Genomic DNA, 22,735 nt, shown 5'->3' on the forward strand with positions numbered 1-22,735 from the left:
TTGCCACGACGTGCATAGTGTAGAGTACCGACCTCCCTCTGCAGCTTGCGGCGCTCCTGCTTGAGCTGCTCCTCGGCGTCGTCGCGGGCGTCGGCCTGCGCCTTGAGGCGCTGCAGCTGCGCGGCCAGGCGCGCGGCCGCGGCGGCCTGCAGCGCCGCTTCGGCCTCGGCTCGCGCCAACCGCGCTTTCGCTTCCACGTTCGATTTGCGGAGGGCCTCCACTGTAATGGACAAAGAAAAATTATTAATATAGATCCCGAAACATAAAATATTGCCGGCGAAGTGATTATAGACGGGGAAAAGTAAAAAACGTTGCGTGAAAACCACAAGACGGACCGCATCGAATTATTAAATGAACCGACCTACCATGAATAGCGCGACGCTATTGACTCTCTTTGGCGCGTATTCTCGACACGGCCTGCCATCCCACATGGATTCGCTACCGACTTCTTATTATTTAAACGAAATCCTGAAAGACCCTCACATTCGGATTCGAGGTCCTGATCGTGTGCGCGCGCGACGCCATTGTGACGCTCCTCGTTAAGCTGCAATTTCAGACGCCGCACCTCGCCCTCCAGCGACTGCTTTGAGCTAAGCAGCTTTTGCAACCGGACATCTGAAATATACAACATTATTTATAATTCGTTAAACAAAATGATTCAATCAAACCATGAAAAAATTATTAAAAATATACATGTTTGTGTACAGACGAGGCAGCGAGGCCAACTCCATTGATCGCCGGCGCGGCATCTACAGACGCAAATTCTGCACCCGAAACTACTATGTGTATGTGTTACCTAGCGTCCCCTCGCCGGCGTCGTTCAGCAGCTTCTCGTTCTGATGCGACACGAGCGCCAGCGGCGGCAGCGTGGACAGCGGCTTGTCCTCGCCGTTGGCGGCGGGCGGTGCGGGCGGTGCGGGCGGCGCGGGCGCGGCGTCGACGAAGGCGAAGCCCGCGTCGGCGGCGGCCAGGTCGCGCGCCCGCACCGCGTCCCGCGCCGCGCCCAGCTCGCGCTCGAGGGAGGCGTGCTCGCGTTTTAGACGTTCGTGCGCTGAACATTTCTCTTTGTGCTCACGCTGTGAATTACAGAAGTGTAAGTTATTACTGTCTCCCGTAACAAACTTAAAACGAAACTTTATTGAAATAAGAAGTTAGCAACTAAGATGTTAGAAATTCTCAAGATATCCGAAGATATGATTCTCGACGTTGGTTACCTGTAGTTGTGCGTATTCCTCGTGTAGCTCCTCGATGCGGTCTTTTAGTAATTCGAGCTGGTAGCCGAGCGCCGCTTTGTCGTTGTCAAGCTGCGCGTTTAAGATCATCGCCTTGCGGAACTTTTCTTCTACCTCTTTCAACTCCCCCTGAAATTGGAAGTAATAATACTGTCTCAACTCTGCATATACGACCAATATAGGTATTTAAAAAATCAAGCTCTTTTATAAAATCTAAACGAGTACCAGAGAGTCATTGTACAATTCGTACACGAGTTTTGAGAAACTGATATAAGCCCTCGCGTCAGCAGGGGCCTGTCTACAAGGCACACCCTACTTCTGCTTTCTCAGGCCCCATTCTACGAACTTCATTCGCGAACTTGCCTATGACGAGTAGGCAAAAAAGTACTCACTCTCTTCGCTCTTCAAGCTCTATTGTATACTGCAACAACTCTAAATAGTATGTAGGTCTTACCCTAAGGTCCTTTACGTTGAATGTGTCATCGGCCGAGTCCTCGGAACTCCGCCGCGGCGAGTGCAGCGCCGCGGGGCTCAGCCCCGTCAATCGGGTGCCCGTGCGCCGCCCCACCGTCTCTGCGAAACACGGGACAAATTTTTAGCTAAAAAAACCTTATTAAGAGTGAATTTGAGTTATAGTTAAACACTAACCCCCTTTTAGATGAGTTTCCCAAACGCAGTTATTCCTTGCAGCTAATTTTCTTTTCGCATTTTTTCCCGAAAGCGATTATCCTAGTCACTTTTTTGTCCGGCAGCTTATTTTTACAGTCGCTTTGCTTCTCTTTCTGATATTTTTTTGTCTGAATTTTAACCTGCAGTTAATTTCTGAATTCTTTTTTTTCCTTGTTGTGTTTTTTCCGTAGCTATATTTCCTAAACGTTTTCTCCCACCAGAGGTGTGTGGGGTCGAATAGTCGATTTGAAAATGTTAAAATAATCATAATACTTTAAATGAATAAAGGGAAGGGAATCATTTTTTTTAATTTGTTTAGAATCCATAAGTATTAATTTTCTAATGTATGTTGTTGCGGACAAGAACAAGAGGTATGGTCAATTACAAAAATATGGATACAATCAGAACGCTATAAATATGTATACACAACCTCATTGTCCTCATTAAGGTAGTGTATTTTTGACACGTCGATATTTTGTATCAATATAACATTTGCAGCTGACCGTACAGGATTTGATTTTTGTTATGAAAATAAATATATTTAACAACACATCACTGTTGTGGAAATACAAATGTGAAAAGTTGAACAAAACTTTTAGATAGGTATACAGGTTATGATATTTGCAGTTAGATAATCTTGATCTAATTATTCTATTAGGATTCCGGACAAAATAACTAAATAACTTTATATTTACCGAGAAACTTACTTAATATATGTTCTAAGGAATTATAACAAAACGAATAAAACAAAAACACGTTCGTAAACAAATGCAAGCATGTTAAAAATTGCTTTAGGGAAATATTGCGAGCAATAAATAAACTACAGAGTAATAAAACGAATCTGAAAAAATGCGTTTATGAACAAATGCGGTCATGAAAGTCGCTACTGGAAAATAGTAAGACAGGGAAATTTAAAAAGTGGGAAAATTTGCGACTATGAATAACGGCGAAAAGAAAATTAGCTGCAAGGAATAACTGCGTTTGGGAAACTCATCTAACAAATCGTTATAAGTAGTTCATTGAATGCCGAAAAATCTATCAGGCATCATTTAACTGTAAGCCACATTATGCATTATGACGGAGGTGGGCTTTAGGTAATAGAGCATTTAACGTCAATAACAAGCCAGCTCCCTATAAATGCTTGTCTGTTAGATCCTTCCTTGTTTGTCGTTTCACTGTCCAGAGAGTGCAATGGACATCGTCACCGCTGTCAGTGGCAAGCTATATGACTCGCCGATATTCTTCTTTGATGACTGCGTGTCAAAAACCATATCCTGCTAACTTAGCCTGATCCACTCAGGTACCCGTCTCTTCTATATTGGAACTCTTGTCCTATTGTAGTTTAAGAAGGGTGTGTTTGCTTGGTGTCTTGGTACGCTCTTGGTAAGAGTGACGGCTACGTACCGGCATACATGTCGTAGGCCTTGTCAGCATGGTCCTCCTGCTCCCGCTGCTGACGCTCCAGCTCGCGCATGCGGATCTCGCGCGCCTCCGCCCGCGCCGCCCGCCGCGCCGCTAGACGTTGCTCCGCCTGGAACAAAAACAGAACCACATAAATATCTGGTGTCTCACAGGCGTACCAGTCCACTGTGAAGAAAGCCGAGGACTTGTTGGGATGGAAATTAATGATGAAAAAACATCAACATAACTTGAAGACAAACATAACCTTTAGTGATGTAGACGAGTCAGATGGATCAGATGGCAATAGTATGTCTTGTTTTCAGATGGTTATCTGCTTTTACGTACGCAGTGATCAGGATCGTCAAGATCCATAATCACGGGAAAAGAATACTACGCGCTAGTGCTATAATTTATTAAACGCCGGCAATAATAAAGAAGAAAAAACCTAAAATACTGAAATACCTAATTACGGTATTATCTGTTTAGTTCAGCGTGGTTCAGTTCAGTGACGTGAAGCATCGTAAAGACACTTCTCAAGCCAGCAAACTTCCGTCGATTCGATGTATCCACCTTATTCAATAGGAAATATAAAATGTGTAAGCAAGTGTCGCAAGTTCTCAAATTAGCAACGAGGAAAACCGCATTCAAATATCGCTGAGTTGCCTACTAAAAAGACTATAAAAATAATAATTATGAATAACAAAAGGCGTCACGTCATTGAACATTTTTTTCGACAGTGCAATGCGATCCGTTCCGGTGATGGTCGGTCTACGCAACATTAACAATTAGGTTAAATGCTTAGTGTTCTGGCTGATTAGGGGGTTCTTGTTTCAAAGAGTTGTTGCCAAATCTCCGCGTTAGGTTACACCTTGTAATAGTTTTAAAACGATTTTACAGAGAAACAGGATTACGTGACGACACACGACACAATGATAGGTCGGTGAACTAATTCTCGATCGAGATTAGCGTTTAGTTATTCGAGATATTGGCATGGTAAAATGACTTTGACATTTCAAATGATATCACGATGCATTTCCAATATTTCAATCGACCTCGAATTGGCCTTTTGATTTGAATTATAATTTACGCGCACGCATATAACGCAAAAGATACTCTTTTTACCGGCCCATTTTGGGGTCGAAAAAGCGGTCCAACATGATCATCCACAATCCACTTGTCCAATCAAATTCAATCGTAAACCATTATAAAATTTGGGAAAGGGTTGTATATTTAGTAGACAAGCACATTAACGGCATAGTTAGTGATACGACTGTAACACAACATCCATAAAACGTGGCGAGCATAGGTTAAGGAGTGTCTGCGTCAATACAGGCTCGGGCACGGCTGGGGCAGCCCCCTCGACGAGCGACGGGCTAGACGGGAGGCTGACTCACGCCCATAAAACGAACGCCTGTTTGCTAATAACTACAGTAAATTAGGGACGGAATCTATGACTACTAAAGTTGATTTTCAAACCAAATTACAGTACCTAAGCAAAGAGTTCTGTAGTTTTGAAATCCTAGGATTTAGATATCACGTACATCATTTTACGAAAAACTGACTAACATTTGACCTTCAAGCCAGTCCTGGTTGTATTAGTACAATTTCTTGACGGTCTATTCGTTGTAGGATTTGTATGGCTCGAACCAACGACCTCCGGTTTAAAAGTCAAACACCTCACTTTAGCGCGTGCAAGCTCTGAGCAGGACCTCTGTGATGTGAGAAACAGGGCGATAAAAGGTTCTACCTTCTGGTCCCGCACAGTCTGAAACCATCGCCATGAGAAGAAGAAGACCGCTCGACTAGACAGGTAGTTTGATACCGATGCTTTTCTTCAGACAATGTCTACAACATTCTTTACATTCCAATAAGAACACAATTGGAATTGTAAACCTAATTTGTAATACTTGGATACAATGCGAACAACATGAGTGATACTGGAGAAAGTATAACAGCGAATAAATTATAATATATAGTTACATTTTATGATGTCTTTCTATGAATCGTCGATGTTACTAACTATACAATTTCTGGAAATATTTTAGCGTGTCGCTGTAAGTTGTGTACCTACATTGTAGAAATACATAAAATCTTCGACGTTTAGAGATAAGACTCGCCGCGGAAGTATTTTGTCTACATTATTTTTGAAAATCGTAGGTATAGGGGCGTGAAAAATAAAACCGTTGAAATGCGGGCAACAGGAAGCGTTCTCCCGATAGAGACGTACTCGGTTTAAACAATAGAGATCCTAACGGCGTGAGTCTGCTCGATGGATTGTGAAACAGACGGCCAAAGTGGAGAGATGCGTGCCGTCACGACTTTATCTAATAACAATTCTTATTATGTAAACATAAAAAAAATCTCCTGAGACGCGTACAAAAGTTTGTATATATTCCACAATTTATTTTCCTGCACTTTCATACATAGAGTAGGTAACTAAGAAGTTACAGGTTGAAAAATCAAATATCTGCTTCTGGGACTTTAGATTCTCAAAACGTGACTTAGGCCTGTACAACAAAGCCAAAATCGGCGAAAATTTTCAAAAGTGAATTCCTAAACTAAACACTGCAAGAATTGTATATATGTATAATCTTTTAAGCAGAAGGCCACCAAGTGACATTAGGGCCACAATTAGTTATTACATTACTTGCATTGCTTATTTTATGTCCATTTGCACCTTAATGCTTGGTTTAGTTGCAACAAGACGCTAAGCCAGAATCGCATGACATTAATTAAGCATTCGAACCACATTCCGATCGCAATTTTGCAATGGTAGCTTTTTCAATGATTGTGTCAGAAAATATTAACACGTCACAAACACGTTACAATGGAATAGAAACGGGAAAAGATTAGATTTAATTTAACCAAAACCTATTAATTGTCTTCCCAAAAATTCATTTTTAGTAAGTTTCTAGCCACTATTGTTATTTATTTTCATTGAAAAGTTTTAGCTCTTCATTTTCCTGACATAGGATTTAGTGACTTTAGCAGGATCGGAACACCGGTTAATGGAAGGAGACATTAGTTTATCGTTTAGTGATAAGGAAGGAATTCGATAAAATGCTATTGTTCGTGACAAGTAGTATTTATAGAACAGAGAAAACTCCAATGTTTTGATGAGTTTGCTGATAACTGAGGCATGATACAAAACATGTTGATGGCAGGCGTGTTGTGCTCAATTGATTTCCCGAACCGCTACAGAGACGTACAAAAACTGCTTACTCTTCACTTACGGAATAAATGTACTACTTACTTGGATTACTTAGAAAGAACATGGTCAATTTCAAACGCAAAAAACAGCTAATCGGGTGAACGCTACTTTCTATTCACATACACAGTTGCGTGTTTAGATTAGATATATGCGAGTGTTATGGGCACTATAACTAATAACAAACGTAACTAATTAGAACAACAGAGAAGAGTCGCGGAATGTAAGGAAACCAATACATGACTCTTCCCTTTCCACACTGACTCTAACGATGTAATGATCGTTCACATAATAAGGACATAATACGAATAATTTTAATAAGAATAAGAACAACTCCCAATAGTGAGTTAAGTATGTTGCTAAATATGATGAGTAGGTACACATATGTCAAGCCGTGCCACGTGGTCGCGACTTCGCGCAGAGAATGACGTCATTTTGGACATTGGCGAAGGACGAAAAGGTCACTCCTCTCACTGTGTAAGCTGTCGCGAATCCAAATGTGTGACTAATGCTTCATTGGACACTGTAATTCAAGGTCTGAACGAGTGAGTCTGCTGTTAACTTTTATGTAAGTATAAAAGGCAAACATCAACCACGAGTCAGTAAACATAGTTTCATACCATCTGATGGATTGAGAAGTCTAACATGTGAATGTTTAAGAAGATTGGATTGGATTTTAAATATTTTGTGACATTTCTAATATCATCATGGAATTTACCAAATATTACCTTTCTTTACACCGTGTTTTTTTTTCGTTGATTTCACGGGTGTATTCCTGAGCTTAATTAATTTACATTCTCAATGACATCGGTGTTCTAATTAACTCCATTTCGAAGATAATCAATAAAAAAACTGATAAGGCCCCTACGAGCGAGTACACTTGCCTTAAGGCCTGTTTATATGTATATTGATTAGTATTTAGTACGAGTACGAACATTAATTACTTTTTTAACATAAAAAAGTAAAAAGATTTTTCTTTTTTGTAACTATTATTTAACTATGCCATTTAGTTTCTAAACATACTGTTAGAACATATAAACCAAACAGGTTTTAAACCCAATATTCCTTAGCTGGAAGCTATTTTGTTTTGTCTGTGGTTCTTTTTTTTTCAATTTACAAACAAATGAATACACGTATCGTTTTGCTGTCTGCGACAAAATAATGTTTTACTCTATTCAATCCTGGTAGAATTCCACTCCAAACCCAATACATACTTACCCATACCCCTAAGTTAATGGAATTCAATAAAAACACGGTGTATAAAATGTGATTCATAATTGAATTTGCTTTTGACAAGTGACATGTGGCCTTTTTACAAAATTAGCCATATGTTTGTCACTTCACTAAAACATAATTAGGGCACCGACAACATTTCCAAACTTCTAAAGCCGTTTGTCACTCTATTAAGAACTCAGACGTCTTTGAGAGCTCAAGTCGCATAATCTGGTAAATTACACACAAACAGACGGCGTACATAACAAAGTTGTTCCATATACAGGGCACAACATTAACACCATCTGCCGCGAACGATGTGCTGCGTTAGTCATGTTGCTAACACCGATATTCCAATACGGTGACTGATACACGGATTGGTTTCATTGTTACATTTGTGACTGTTGATAAGGACACACATATTCATTTATTTTAAACTCGTAGTTACTCCCCAAAAATACTTAGGTAATTTATATTGATTAGATCCGGATTTTTTTACCACGCTAGTGTCGCGGCTGGTATTCTGGATACGATGATTTGCGAAATTACGATACTTAATTTAAAACACAATCCGAAGTAGCAATTAGCGTTTCTCGATTTGTAAGAGAACAGGCATCTGATCTTAATTTGACAATATTGGCTCATGAGAAGGTTTAATTTTAAAACTCCTCAGCCGAAGTTGATTACAATGTTACAAGAGTCATGTACGCTGAGAATCTCATCCTCAGCCTGAGATGCGTTTACTAGTTTAAAAGACATAATATATATCACCAAAAAATATGGTTCAATTGAAATAAGAATTTTGACAGCTAAGTTATGCGTGAAGCGTCCATCTCGGCGTACGACGTGAAATGTTTATGCATGCGCATAAACTATAATAATTACCCGAGTAACCCGAGTGCGGACGAGTTGTCGTCACTTCGCTTGGTCGGGCGCGAAGACGTCGGGGTTGCCTTGTTTGTTTATATTGAGACATACACATGTATGACACATCTACATCTACAATCGAGAGACTAATATATAAAACATTTGTAAACCTTTAAAGAATCTGATGATTATGTCGAAATCTTCAAATATTATAGGCACATAAGGCACACCAAGTGATTTTGGTATTTTTTAATTGATGCATTTGGTCTCGCAAAAGCATTATTTGGTAAAGTGGAACTGTTGATAAAGACCATATAATGATGGCATTTTAAAATGGTTTGTGAAATCTGTTCTTTTTTCAACTGAAATAAGCCTACTTCATATGAAGATGTGTTGCATGAGGTGGAACCCATGGCCATGGCAGTTTACTTATAGCAGCACCAACCAAAAATGTATGGGTTCTAAATAAGAAAATTAAAGAGACAAAGGGTAATGTTACACCCGTTTACCTAGGTAACATAATGGGAAGTAATATTCCATTTTATCGCCGCGAGCGGAGAATCATTCATTTCTGCGATAGCACTGTATTATACCTACGATTATGTCGCTTATTTGAGCTCATGATCTCATCGGAAACAAATAATGTTTTACATTATCGGTCCACCACAGATGGCACATACCTAAAATAAGAATAAAACTTTAGGCATACCGCGACGCCGCATGGTTCAGAATATTTTTGTGTCTGACAGTCAAAACCGATTAAATCAATCAATTAGAGAAACCCAATGTCCAGAGAAACACAATGGCTGTGTTAAAGTAACAACGCCGCAGAGCAGAATTATTTTTACAGTAAATAATAACCATACCCGAAACAATTCGACGGATTAACAGGAAGCCCCTTGACTATATGACATCATGCTATTAACTCATACTATAACATTACGCCTATGGGACACATGATCACAAGCAAATAGGTGACGATGGACAACTCACATAGAGAAGCAGGAACCTGCCGACGACGCGTAGCAAAAGCTCCGGAGACGACATAATTTCACTCATTAAAGACCATCCGATGAAATCTTCAGAATAAGATAATTCACACAAAAACGCATGCGATCACGTGCAAACCGACTTGCGTTGACGGGCACACTGGAGTACGTGAACACAAGTGTTTTAGTACTTACTTTGTATGAGCTGCATTGTATGACTGAAGTTACCTACCTAAGTACAATTATTTATGTTGATTGCTCTCTTAATGCCGAATTTTGTAAAACAACGAAAACTTAATGACACAAATTACTCAAATTAAGGCTAGCTCTTTAAATGGTCATAATTTGCATTAAAATGGGAGCAAAGACGGAACGTGTTCGTTTCAATAATTTAACCTAGAAACTTCAGTCCAAAAGGACAGTTTAAAACAACATTGCATTAATATAGAATAAATAAACTTAGTAACACTCACGTAAAGGATAACAGTCCTGGCAGTTAAACTTAATAAAGTTTCCGGAAATGTCATGTTTTATCCACCTAGTTCGCGAACAAGGTCTCACCGCAACGCGCACAAGTATCACTGCCTTATGCCTTACATTATCTACGGCTGAGCTAACGCAACCATAGATGCTAATTTAAAGATCACGTAAAACGCACAGCGACAGTTGAAGGAATTTTAAATCTCAGTTACAGGGCACGTTATGCAAACAGCGATGACTTAAGAAAACTAGAGCGGCCTCTGGAAGGTACGTAAAGGAAATTTTGATAAGATAATAGCGACCTTGTGTAGGTTTCGTTGACCATACAACCTTATAATCTTTGCTTTGCTACTACAGTTTACACAAGAGGAGGAAAGGAAAAGGCTTTAACTACACGGCAGGTATTATACTTAATGAGTCATGTGTGAATCAACTTAAGATTTTGCAACTGAATTTACACATGGGAAAAGAGGAAAGATTGGCTATGTGTAAAAGCGGGAACCAGGATAATGACAAAAAGCGGACAGGACGATATGTGCAAAAACGTGAATCAGGATTGAATTGATTAAATGTAATGTAGCCGATGTAGTGTATTACAGTTACTGACAATAATACTTCTGAATCTGAACAAGTTTTGATGGCAGATATTCGTGATGAGCATCAGATTTGGGAGCTGTTAAGTATAAATTATCAAACAAGAGGACGCAGAAAAAGTTGTACCAGGGGCACGTTATACATACATGATCCTGCTGGCCACCGAGAATACCGACGATAGAGGGATTCTGGTCGCCATGTGAGTCCCGCCGCGCGCTGGGCATCCCGTCACATTCCGCGTCTCCGTTCTTAAGACCGTTAACTTTAGCATCGTCGAAGCCGTTGCGGGCGCCGTGAGCGATCTCCATGTCTACCAGTTCAGAATTTACCGTTTCGTTAAGTTTGGAATCATCAATAGGTTCTACTACGTCTAACTCTACATTAATTTCATCGTCAGAGTCGCCAAAGTCTCCATCGGTGAAGGCTTCGCCGCTCTCGTCGTCGCTATTGTCAGGCGTTGCGCTTTTGGACTGGGAACCCATGATTTGCGTCATCGAGTAAACAGGTATTGTTATGTCCGAGGAACTACGGTTTCCGAGCGTTTACGCATTCCTGTGATTGTGTTTGTCAACAAACGCTTTCACACCAATGAATGGTGTAAGAAATTTTAGAATGTCCTTCGGATAAACAATGGTTTAAAAAAATATGAACTGCGTCTTTTGCACTGCAGTACGATTGCGATAAAACAAAAACTTAAGCACTTATCAATATCTTATCGGTGATTTTCTACACTTCATTAATCACTCTTTGGACATTATTATTTGTTGATATAATGAATAGTACTAATATGTTATTATTCACATATTTTTTTATTTTATTTACTAAACACTGAATTCTTTACCGAAAGGTAATTCCGCGCGAAAATTGCCCATGTAAACAAACAATAACAGTGAATATGAAACATGAAACACGAGCGTTTGCGGCGGTGCCGGCGGCCGACTGTCGTCGACGTGCTTGCAACCGCATATCGCTGTCGTAATCGTATCGCACCGTTACGCGGCAGACGCGGAAGCGGCAGCGGGAGCGGATGCGGGACTAGTTGTTATCGTGACTGACGGGTTAGGTAGGTACTTTAATTGCTTATTCACTTTCCCGAATCTTTAAACATTACCTAAGCACTTTATTATGCTATACATATTAGTGTTCTATAGCAGTTACCAATAAACGAAAAGTTTGCTTTATTTACCTATTACTATTACGTAGCAAAGCGGATGTTTTTTCTCATAGGAGACAGATTTATTTATTTCATGAAACAAGGAATAGCCCAGTTATACTACTGTAGAATTTGTAGAGCCAACGGTAGAAAAACGAGATGTGGTGTTAGAGAGAATATTGTTTACCCCAGGCCAGTTGAGCAAATTTCACTTTAGCCCCTCCGCACAAGTCTCTCGCAACTTACGCCACGCGAAGAGAATATAGTGACCAATCACAAACTTGAGACGCCAATTCTTATCACACACGACATGCATTTCCTATCGTTTTTGGTCGTAAATGAATCACTAGGCGGTCAGGCGTAACACCGGTAGTTAACGTCGCCAGGTACCGGTGTCGCCTTCTAAGAAGCTTAGAGAAAAAATGCAATAGCAATTTACCGCTCAAGATCTGTAATCAACTCTCTATCAATTTCCGATTGATGCGAGCCCCATGAGCGTCTGAATTGACAGTACTTAATGTAACTATTACCTACTAGCTAATTTTACCTATTTACGATACTTCTACAGTATATTTAAAGCACTGAATTTAATTTGTCAATTCATTTATTCAGTTTTGCAAAAAGCAGGTGGAAGTTATGATCTTTTTTCAATTGGGTTACTTTACTGAATATAAGTGAAGTGACGTTGACGAAGGCCCTATGAAAAATAAGTTGAGTAGTGTCTTTTTCGATGCAAGTGAAGGTTGAGAAGTCACAAACTGAACACGACTCTATTGCCGGACTGTTACAGCTTGATTAGATATTTTGAGAACTCTTTCCTATTAAAAGTAGTTTAGGTATTTTGGCTTAAGAATCCTTTGCTGTTTTAACAATGACAATCCATCCTTATTTGATAGCGACATTACATATAAAAGAAGTTATCGTTGTTCATTTAGGAAACGCCTAATCACATGGAAGCTAACAATCAGTAGGCGGTACGTGTGCGAAATATAATATTTGGTAAGTTAGTCATCGCTGGTGAATGTTGCAGGTAGTGTCGATGTCGACATAGACCCCACAGGTCAGGGTTCAAGCAGGTACAATTTAGTGATGGATTAGCGCAGTAAGCCTTTCGCATTTTGCAATATAGGTTAGTAGGTGTAGGTAGAGTCAGACCAAGATAAGTTGGCAGCAATTTTGATAGCCCAGACGGTGCAAGTGTGAAGTAAACGTCATAATTAAATAACACGTGCCCCGCCTGGGCTATCGGAATCGCTGCCAACTTAGCTTGGTCTGACTCTAGGGTTATTTTGCGGTGCTACCGCGGGCGCGGACATCGAAGTTTGAAGAGGATCTGTCACCACGTTAGTGATAGACATGCGGATAAGTATATCGTCTTCGATTTTACCATTGCACCGACAATCTGCATCGTTTTATTAAGGGTAACAAGTCTCAGAACCTCAGGAAATATATAACACTACGTTAGCGAGACTTCAAGGAATTAAATGAAGTAAGTAGGTACTTTTGTTATTTATAATAACATTAATAACAAACAAAATACTTCAAAGAATTATCTGTGTCCAAAAATACTTCACTAAAACCCACTATATGGTGGAACCATCTAAATGGCGTTTAAAAGGAAAATTCATTTATTAGTAGTTTATTTTATATACTAGTTGATAAAGAGTGTGAACACTTGTATTATTGCGCTACGCTTCAAGAATAGAAAACAATCTTAATCTACAATTACCTTAACCAACATGCAATTGTACACATTTTACAAGTTACATTTCATTTCAACTCTCAGACTCAGATTAAATACGTAAACGTGTAATGTATCTCACAGCCACGCTTGTCTCATTGTCTTGGATCTGGGTCAACGCGGAGACCTCGTAAAGCTGTTAGGGCCATAAAGGGGAGCTAAAGTGTTAGCTTCAGGTGACACGTAAGGATTACACGACTATTGTTGGAGTGATAAATTTGCAACGGCCTTTATAAATGATGATGGATGGCCGAGTTATCAGCGGAGACGAGAATGCGATTTTCTAGACAAGTCAGTGTTGTATCATCTAATCTATTATGACGGTTTGGTTACTATGCGCGAATAGGGTTCCCATACGTTATTATTGCCTTTGGCACGTCACTATTTTTGGTCCTTTTGTTATAAATAAATAAATATTATAGGGACATTCTTACACAAATTGACTAAGTCCCACGGTAAGCTCAAGAAGGCTTGTGTTGTAATACCTAAATACATAGAAAACACCCATGACTCAGAAACAAATACCTGTGCTCATCACACAGATACATGCCCTTACCGGGATTCGAACCCAGGACCATCGGCTTCATAGGCAGGGTCACTACCAATGGGGCCAGATCGGTCGTCGTTTGTTAGGGCTGCGAAAGTTTGGAGTTAGACAGAGGAAAGGGATGGTAATGCTGTAGCTAACAGAGACACACAGAAGGTAATGGTGGCCAGTTATGGGGCTAGTGGACCACTTGGTCATTTTTAGAGAAACCGTGCTGGAAATGTCAGGATTTATAGGGATATGTCCCGATTTTTATCAGGATATTTTTTTTTTCATATGACAACCCAATGCTCGGATATGTTTAAGGCTATTCATCACAGGATCACAGAAATCATTAATAAGAGCGTGAATAAGGTAAAGCTGTGTGCGTTTGGGAAGCACTGCGTACAGAATAGGTAGCTTAATTAAAATTAGAAACAAGATAAAGATCTAGACGGATTCTGGAGAAGAGTCCTGCAACCGATCATGACAAAAATGGACATTTTTAATTTATATAGATGTATTACATGTAACATTGTTGTAGAAACATTTCCCAAGCAGTAAATGTAAATATTATGAAACGTTTGATAACAATGAAAATGAAACAAATATGTTAGTAGGTATTACGTTGACATTGAAATTATCAGAGGAAGAACATAAAAACACATGTAAAATTAATCAAATGAGTTCAAATGTGGCATGATTACAACAATGTACAATACGAATACTACGGATTGTAATACACTTACTTATAATACTCGGTAAATTACATTATAAAGATACATACTTTTTAACTAATTATTAAGGCCAAAATAAAATTAAAGTAATTTGTTTGTCTAGACGGTGAATGTTACTATAAAGCTCATGAAATGTTTACGAACAATTAGATTCCCGTGCGTGGTCCTTGTTGAGTTCAGTGGAGTGAGCCTTCAAAGCGCCGTATAACAAATACGCAAGGACGTTACGGGCGCGCTTCTGCACAATACCTGACAATAGCAACTATAGCAACGCGACGTTCACAAGCATACAGTAGTTCTACAATGTGGACTTCTAGATATGTGTGAACTTTATCGGCGTTGTGCAAGTCTGCGTATAGTGTTTACGAATCTAATAATTAAATTCCCGTGGTGCTTGTTGAGTTCCGTGAAGTGTACCTTCGAAGCGCCGTATAACAAATACGCAATGACGTTACGGGCGCGCCTGCACAATACTTGACAATAGCAACGCGACGATCACAAACATAACTACCATAAGGTAGCTCTAATGTGTGCGAAAGTTAGCAAAAAGCATTTGCCTAGATGAGGAAGAACTACGTACTAGTCAATATTTGAATAGGAAGTGTTGGCCCTTTTGGCCCTACAGTGATTAGTTCTAATTGCATCCTAATGGCAGTAACGTCTTATTGACAATTTGTAATCATTAAATCAACTATTTTTCGCACCATAAATCTTCAATTATATTAGGTAAGTTTTGTAATCAAGACTTGACACATTTAAAAAAGATGTTTCCAATCACACGCACATTTTCACAAATGATATAATATAATATATTTACTAACAGCTGTAACTGTAGAACGTAGCGGTGATAAATATCAAATACTAATATGAAAGCCGCATGAAAATCCGTTTTGTAGTTTTTGAGTTTATCGCGAACGTACATACACAGACAGAGGCGGCGCGGCGGGGGACTTTGTATTATAAGGCGTAGTGATAACATACCTATCAGTTTTCTTTTTCATGTCACTTGGTAATTCATCGTTTATAGACGAGACTACAAGCAAGAGTTGAAAGTCCACGCCGCAGAAGACTTACGCACGAAGAATTGTCGATTGTCGTCGATAAATCGTCGACAGTTAGCACTTCATAATTAATTTCATTCACAGCTGTTAATTCAGTCCGGTCATTAAATTTAACAAATTACTAGAGGATTAATTTTATGACTGAGTTTACGAATGTAAGCAGCTAAATAATTATATAATAGAACGCCTTTAGGAAGTTCAAAAATGACCTAGGTATTTCCCAAACGACTCAAAGATGTTCTGTGGTAGTTTTATAAATGATCACAAGATATCGCTTCCTTTACAATTACAGATTGTCATTAGTCTGATCGTGATCACTAACCTTACTAAATAAACTACTCCGGAACTACACAGTTAGAGCTTTTAAAAAGATCAGTAGGCATATTCAACCTTTTTAAAAATAAAAGCTAAGGCGCAAAATCGGATACAGGACCATATCTATGCCAGGATTGCCTAGTGGGTCACTTACAAAATACCACAGGTTGGGTACAGCTGAAATACAGAATTAATTTACCAAAAGATAAAGGCACTATAATAGTTTTTCACAAGATAAATATCACTTGGAGATCGGCACACGGAGCTCGCAAATCGCAAAACACATGCGCGCGCCAAAACACGCGACACACTGAGGTGAGGCTCAGTTGCATTTGCACGTGCTAAACAATGGTTAGCGCATCCGCATTCTGGACGACGGTCAGTTAACTGTACGATCGACAGAGCTGTACTTTCAATTTTATCGGGATTGAAAAGGAAATTAATATCCTGACGACGAGCATCCTACATGTTTTTACCTGAACCCAATTGAATTATAACTTTTTGACAACTTGACTGAGTTAAATACAAGCTACCGAGCACATTTTAATGCCCATTCAGGAGGTCAAAGAAGAATAAAGATCCAATTTTTTCCACGAGTAAAGTGTATCTGTTGTGAGGGAGCCTTTGTATTTTCAATACAATGCGCAAAATATGAATGAAAATTAAAAAGAAAGTAAAGAACATTAGCGATATAAATATTATTGTTATGGCAAATGTTCTTCTTAAATTGAGCTCTTTTCCTTCCACAATAAATTTTAGGCTACAATTATTTAACCAATTTCCGCCAAACAAAAATACAACGTCAATTATGCTAATACGTGCTTAAAATAAGTTCACAGTTAGGTTAGTATGTATATGACTAATAGGAGTTTAATGGAAACTGAACCTACAACTCTCAGTTTACAAAGCCGTTAACTAAATCAATTTTAATATCAACGCACGTCTTAACCATCGTTTAAAGCACTTAATTACGATAGTACACTTAATAACTACAATTACAAAACGGAATAGCGTTTTCCGATAAAAACGGTAAACCCAATATGGATTTAAATGCAAGAATAACCGGGCCTCGAACAATGCGGAAAGCTACCTAATTCCGATGAAGGCACGCGATCGAATCGTATCGATGGAAAAACTAATCGGTTCCGACGATTAACGGCGAGGTATCGACTAGAAACTAAACATGCAAAACGATCAAAATCCAAGAGATTCTTCAAACCATTTTAGGAGATGTACCTTCACAATTAAAGAAGAGAATCGCGTGCAAAATCAAAAGTACTTGAGTCACTCCGGCTTTTAGAATCAAAAGCATTAAGCGAGATGCGCACGCGCGACGCAAATATCGTGACATTTCCAATGACTACCCTCACAGAAACTTGATTAGCTTTTACTATTTGTTCAATAAATCGACTCTATTCCCACGTAACTAAATTTCTTTTTCAATAGGCACGCTGTGTAAGATAGGAGGTTTTATAAGTGAGTGATGTTTCGCGACGCATGTGCATACGCATCACGCTGCCAGCGCCGGCGCACAGTTTCGTAACACCAAAGGTGAATGATCGATGCCAGATTTATTTTTAAACGAAAATAAATCGAGAGGACAATAAACTGTCAGTTTCGATTTGTATAATAGTTATTGGTGTCGTAAAATTAATATTTTAGTAATCATAATTCAAGTTTACTTTCGAAACGCTTTCAGAATGCGGTACACGCGTGGAAAACTTTCTGGACAGTTATTTACTGGTATAATTGGTAATAAATTAAATCAATTTCCCATTTACTTTACCGATATAATATATTAATACAGATAGAGTACACATACGTATTATAATATGTATTTTAATATATGTATGTATATGTATTTATATATCTTTTTTATTTATATTTGTATATGATATATCGTTTTGTTTTGTGTTTATTCTGTGCTAGACTTCTTTTATTGCATCTGAAACACCTACTGACATGAGACATATATTTTTTTAAATTCTACTACCTAAAGGTTGTCTGGAAGAGATCGCTTTTTAGCGATAAGACCGCCTGTTGTTTACCTCTTCTTTATGTGTTGTATTATTTGTACTGTTTCTGTATTGAGGTGTGCAATAAAGAGTATTTGTATTGTTGTATTGTATTGTATTATTATTTATCTACTTTCTAGAGGTATCATAAAGGGGATGTTTTTTAACGAATAAGGTACAATTTCAAAATACAAAGCCACACATACGATTACGAGTACCTAAGTTTTTTATTTTATTTCAACCGGGCCAAAGCGGCGTACGCGCAGGCACAGATCATATAATACTGCGCAGGTTACGTATGTTTCATACATTTAGTTTTTGTGAAAAGTCCACATGTCTCATGTTCAGGCTTGCGCAGCCCGTGCCAGCATTTTCACCTTTTTAACCCACCTTGCAATAGTTATTTTATTCTTTGTTTTCTTTTTACCGACGCAGCACATCTAAGTGGCACATCCGTCTCGTCTCGCGGAATGTGAGAAACGCAAGCATTAAAACAATAATACGATTAAAACCGAGGAGTTGAACGCAGATCACGTTTAAATTAACATAAATGTATTAACACTAATTGATAATAACCATATTCACTTGTTTTAGAGCCTAATTAAATATAGTAAGTGGAATATTGTGGTGGTTGACGACAGGTTTGGCCTAGTGGGTAGTGACCCTGCCTACGAAGCTGATGGTCCTGGGTTCAAATCCTGGTAAGGGCATGTATTTGTGTGATGAGCATGGATATTTGTTCCTGAGTCATGGGTGTTTTCTATGTATTTAAGTATTTATAGATATTTATATATTATATATATCGTTGTCTAAGTACCCTCAACACAAGCCTTATTGAGCTTACTGTGGGACTTAGTCATTTTGTGTAATAATATCCTATAATATATTTTTTATTTTTTTTATTTATTTATTTATTTATATCAGCCAAGTACGTAGACCACGTACAAGGAAGGATTCTGTACGTGCATTCAAAACGAAAAACAAAAAAGCCAGCCCACAGCATGTCATGCTCAGTCTAGGGTTTCCGTAGTTACCGTCCGTCAAAATAGACTTTTTGAAAAAACTCAAAAACGGCTGAATCTATCAGGTTCGCTATGCTTTTCCTTAGAAGTCTTTACTAAGCTTTACTTTTACGCTTTTTTTCATATTCTTTAGACTCATGTGTCAAAAGTTAGAGAGAAAATGGTTCTTGAAGACCTACATTACTTTTAAAGACCTATCCAACGACACTCCACCTATAGGGTTGAAGCGAAAAAACTTTTCCTGTAGCCAACTAGCCACTTAGTCGGCGTAACTGATTTATACACCGTGTTTTTATTGAATATAGTTAACACCGGGGTATGGGTAAGTACGTTACGAAAGGAAACTAAATGGCATAGTTAGTTTTCAAAATAAAATATTTATAAATAATAATTAATAGTTGCATATACCGTTGTTGTAACACGGGCATTACATTAATTCAACCAAACAGTTAAAAACTGTGACATATCAATGTCATTTCGAACATCAATCGTCCCAGATAGTATTTACATTTAGTAGACAATTTATACACTCGTACTAAACACTAATCAATATGTAAACAGGCTCTAAGGAAAGTGTATACGCTCGTAAGGACCTTATAAGATAGAAATAAATTGTCTGGAGGTGTCTTTGAGAAAGTTACTTAATTTAAGCTCGGGAATGCATCCTTGAAATTAAGGGGGAAAAAAACACGGTGTATATCCGTGCCAAATTTCAGATTTCTAGCACTAACGACCTAGGAATAAAGCCGCCGACGGACAGACAGACAGTTGGACATGGCTAAACTATAAGAGTTTCTAGTTGACTACGTAACTACAGCACCCTACAAATGTGCAAATAGAATAGCGACACGGCGATAGGGAATTCATAAATAGTTTAAGCTAAATTTGTGTAAGTACAAATTGATACTTTTTTCCAGATATTTTCCGCGCAGACAGAAATTATACACGATATCATTTTTGCTATTTTATCTACGTAACCCTAAATAAATCTATGAATATGCAAAATGCTGATCGCTAATATTCATGATTACAATTCATCGCACACTCGACCGCCCCTTTTCACAATAGTTTCACTATTTTGATTGATAGATGGAACTAAACGGTTCGATTTGAATAAGAATGGTTCGAGCTGTCACCAAGTCGTGTGACGGGATTGTTACTGTCACATTTCTATAACAACGTATGTGGCCATGTAGCTGACGGACTTATGACTATGAGTTATTTTAGAAATTAATCAAGTATTTTCGTTGTAAATGATAGATGGAGATGAGGCGTACTTTAGATATGCGGCTAATTTAAGTTTGCTGCCACTAGCTGTGAGTCAGCTCGAAGTATTCAACGAAGATATTCCGCAAAAACAAATAAAGACTTATGTTAGGGGCAATTGGAGCTGTGATGAAAACCTTAACGGCTATTTAAGGTTATTAAGCCTAGTCGGTTGTGTTAGTGACACTCCCTACGAATCTGTTGGATCTGGATTTGAACCCCAGTAAGGGTTGTGTGATGAGCGTGACTACGTGTCATGAGTTTTGGATGACGTCTATGTACTATCATTATCAATAGTGCAAGCTTTGCTTAGTTAACATTGGCAAGACGAATCTCCATCTCACATGCCTTTAGTACTTGAATTAGTCACTTTTGGTTTGCAGGAAAAATGTTGTCGTATCTTTTTATAAGTTATCTTTATTTTATAGCATTAGACATATAGGCCTCTCTAAAAACCGGATTACGTTAACGACTCGTGTTTGAAGCTATAAAACAGTTGTTCGAAATATTGCGTAATAATCCTTAGAGTGCCAAAAACACGAAAAATAAGTGAAAGTCAGGTACCGAAGACTGTATATTATGTATGGCAACTGATAATAATGCTAAGATTTGTTACCTATATCTTGTCAATAAATTACATACTATTAAGTTGCTAAACTAATCTAGGGCATAAAATGTACAACATGCTTCGGCCCGCATGATTTGAATTGCAAATAACTGAGAATACAATTTGCTAAGTAGTAATACTAATGCATTAACATGAGGTAATTACAGAGTTTTCTCACTAATTGCCACAGAATAAAGTGACTGATGTGATGAGGGCAAATCATGAAATCAGGTGAGGTAGGCGTAACATAGTCGCTAGGGGAATAAGATCAACCAAATTAAATTCGAGCTTAAGTACATCCCACGGGTTGGTATTTGAGGATAAATGGACCAAAGCATATTAGACACACCAGAGCGGACTCGTGTGAGGTCATTTGAGACATAGTACATAGTATAGGCGGAGAGCATCTTGAAAAATAAGACTAGATACACATTATTGTGCAATAGTTGTATTACAATCTTGGGAAGCTTGCGAAGAATTACCACCCCTTATAAGAAAATGTGAAAAAGAAATGCAGAAACCTACACAAAACAAAAAGTTTAGAGCTCAAGCCTTTAAATAATCTCTTCTGCAATAAGTATGAAGTAATCTACCGTTATAGTACAATAAATAAAATCTACCTCTCACTCCACCTAACGTTGGGGAGTTTCTTGATGCTCCAGCTGTTGAAGCAAATAGAACACAGGCCTTCTCCGAGCCAAGCATGTCTAAATGAAAGCCAATGCTGAGCAGACTGAACAGCGGCTGTTGCATTGCAACCTAGCTGAACTAATACTTACTAGTTTAGGTCTAACGTGGCACACGATGGACCTCGCGGACTCTTCATCACTGCTGCTCTCCAGACAGTCGGACAGCGAGGGCGAGCGGCGCGGCCAGCGCAAAGCCTTCTCCGACTCCGGGCTGCTCAGCTCCGAGCCCGGACTCAGCAGCGGCGGCGCCTGGCCTCGCCACCAGGACACCAGTGCCGGGGCTACGCCGACAACCATAGCTAGGCCTAGCTTCACCATTTTGATTAAAAAGTCTCAATTTCACTGTTGCATTGTTCAATCTAACAAAAAACTTGTCTCAAGTGATGCATTGTCCGCAAACGTCTATTTCAGAGCTTCCGGCTTTATGTCAACGTGAGCGAAACGAACACGTACCAAATAAACCAATTAGCGGCATCACTCAATTAAGGCAAAAGTCACAGTTACTTTACCACTGTCTAAGTTAAGTTTTCAAGACAATACGCGCGTGGATTAGCAGATCCGCGTCAAGTTCTGTAATATTGAAAGTCGCCGGTTAAGTTGACGTTCTCTCGCGATCGCGGAGTGCCGAGTGGCGGTCGTTGACGCTGGAGCCCGCCCCTCCCCGCCCCCCGCCGCCGCCCAGCGCCCCTCCAGCCGCCCGCCCAGGGAACTACCCCTTACGTCTGTGCATAATGTCGCGCAAAACTGCATTTAGATACATACTTCAAAATGCAGCTTCTAATCTCGAATTAAACAAGCTATTTCAGCCGTGCATTGTGCAATTTAATGACAACTGAAAAGTAGGTCAAACGTGTGAAACTTGTACTCTAGTAATAAAAACAAATTGGGTTGAACGCGTAAAAAGATAACGCAACGCGCTGTTAAACAGGGAGTATTACTTGCAATGCAACG

At 39.0% G+C, this 22,735-nt stretch overlaps 1 protein-coding gene across 7 annotated transcripts in view; it reads right to left on the bottom strand.

The window, feature by feature from the left end:
* The window catches only part of LOC133521091 (leucine-rich repeat flightless-interacting protein 2), a 42,979-nt gene that overhangs the window by 7,162 nt on the left and 13,082 nt on the right, over positions 1-22,735 (bottom strand). For 2 of the 7 annotated variants that reach the window (XM_061855850.1, XM_061855851.1), the window contains exons 3-8: positions 3,306-3,432; positions 1,687-1,805; positions 1,215-1,361; positions 797-1,076; positions 484-615; positions 33-220 (exon numbers count right to left, since the gene is read on the bottom strand). In XM_061855850.1, the coding sequence (XP_061711834.1) occupies positions 33-220; positions 484-615; positions 797-1,076; positions 1,215-1,361; positions 1,687-1,805; positions 3,306-3,432 (993 nt within the window). Of the gene's footprint in view, positions 1-32; positions 221-483; positions 616-796; positions 1,077-1,214; positions 1,362-1,686; positions 1,806-3,305; positions 3,433-9,582; positions 9,925-10,051; positions 10,735-10,798; positions 11,591-16,384; positions 16,971-21,874; positions 22,457-22,735 lie in introns of those variants that run through there. The other 5 variants (XM_061855849.1, XM_061855854.1, XM_061855848.1 and 2 more) reach the window with 5 other exon arrangements.

Source organism: Cydia pomonella, chromosome 9, assembly GCF_033807575.1.
Source record: "Cydia pomonella isolate Wapato2018A chromosome 9, ilCydPomo1, whole genome shotgun sequence".
Classification (NCBI taxonomy): Eukaryota; Metazoa; Arthropoda; class Insecta; order Lepidoptera; family Tortricidae; genus Cydia; species Cydia pomonella.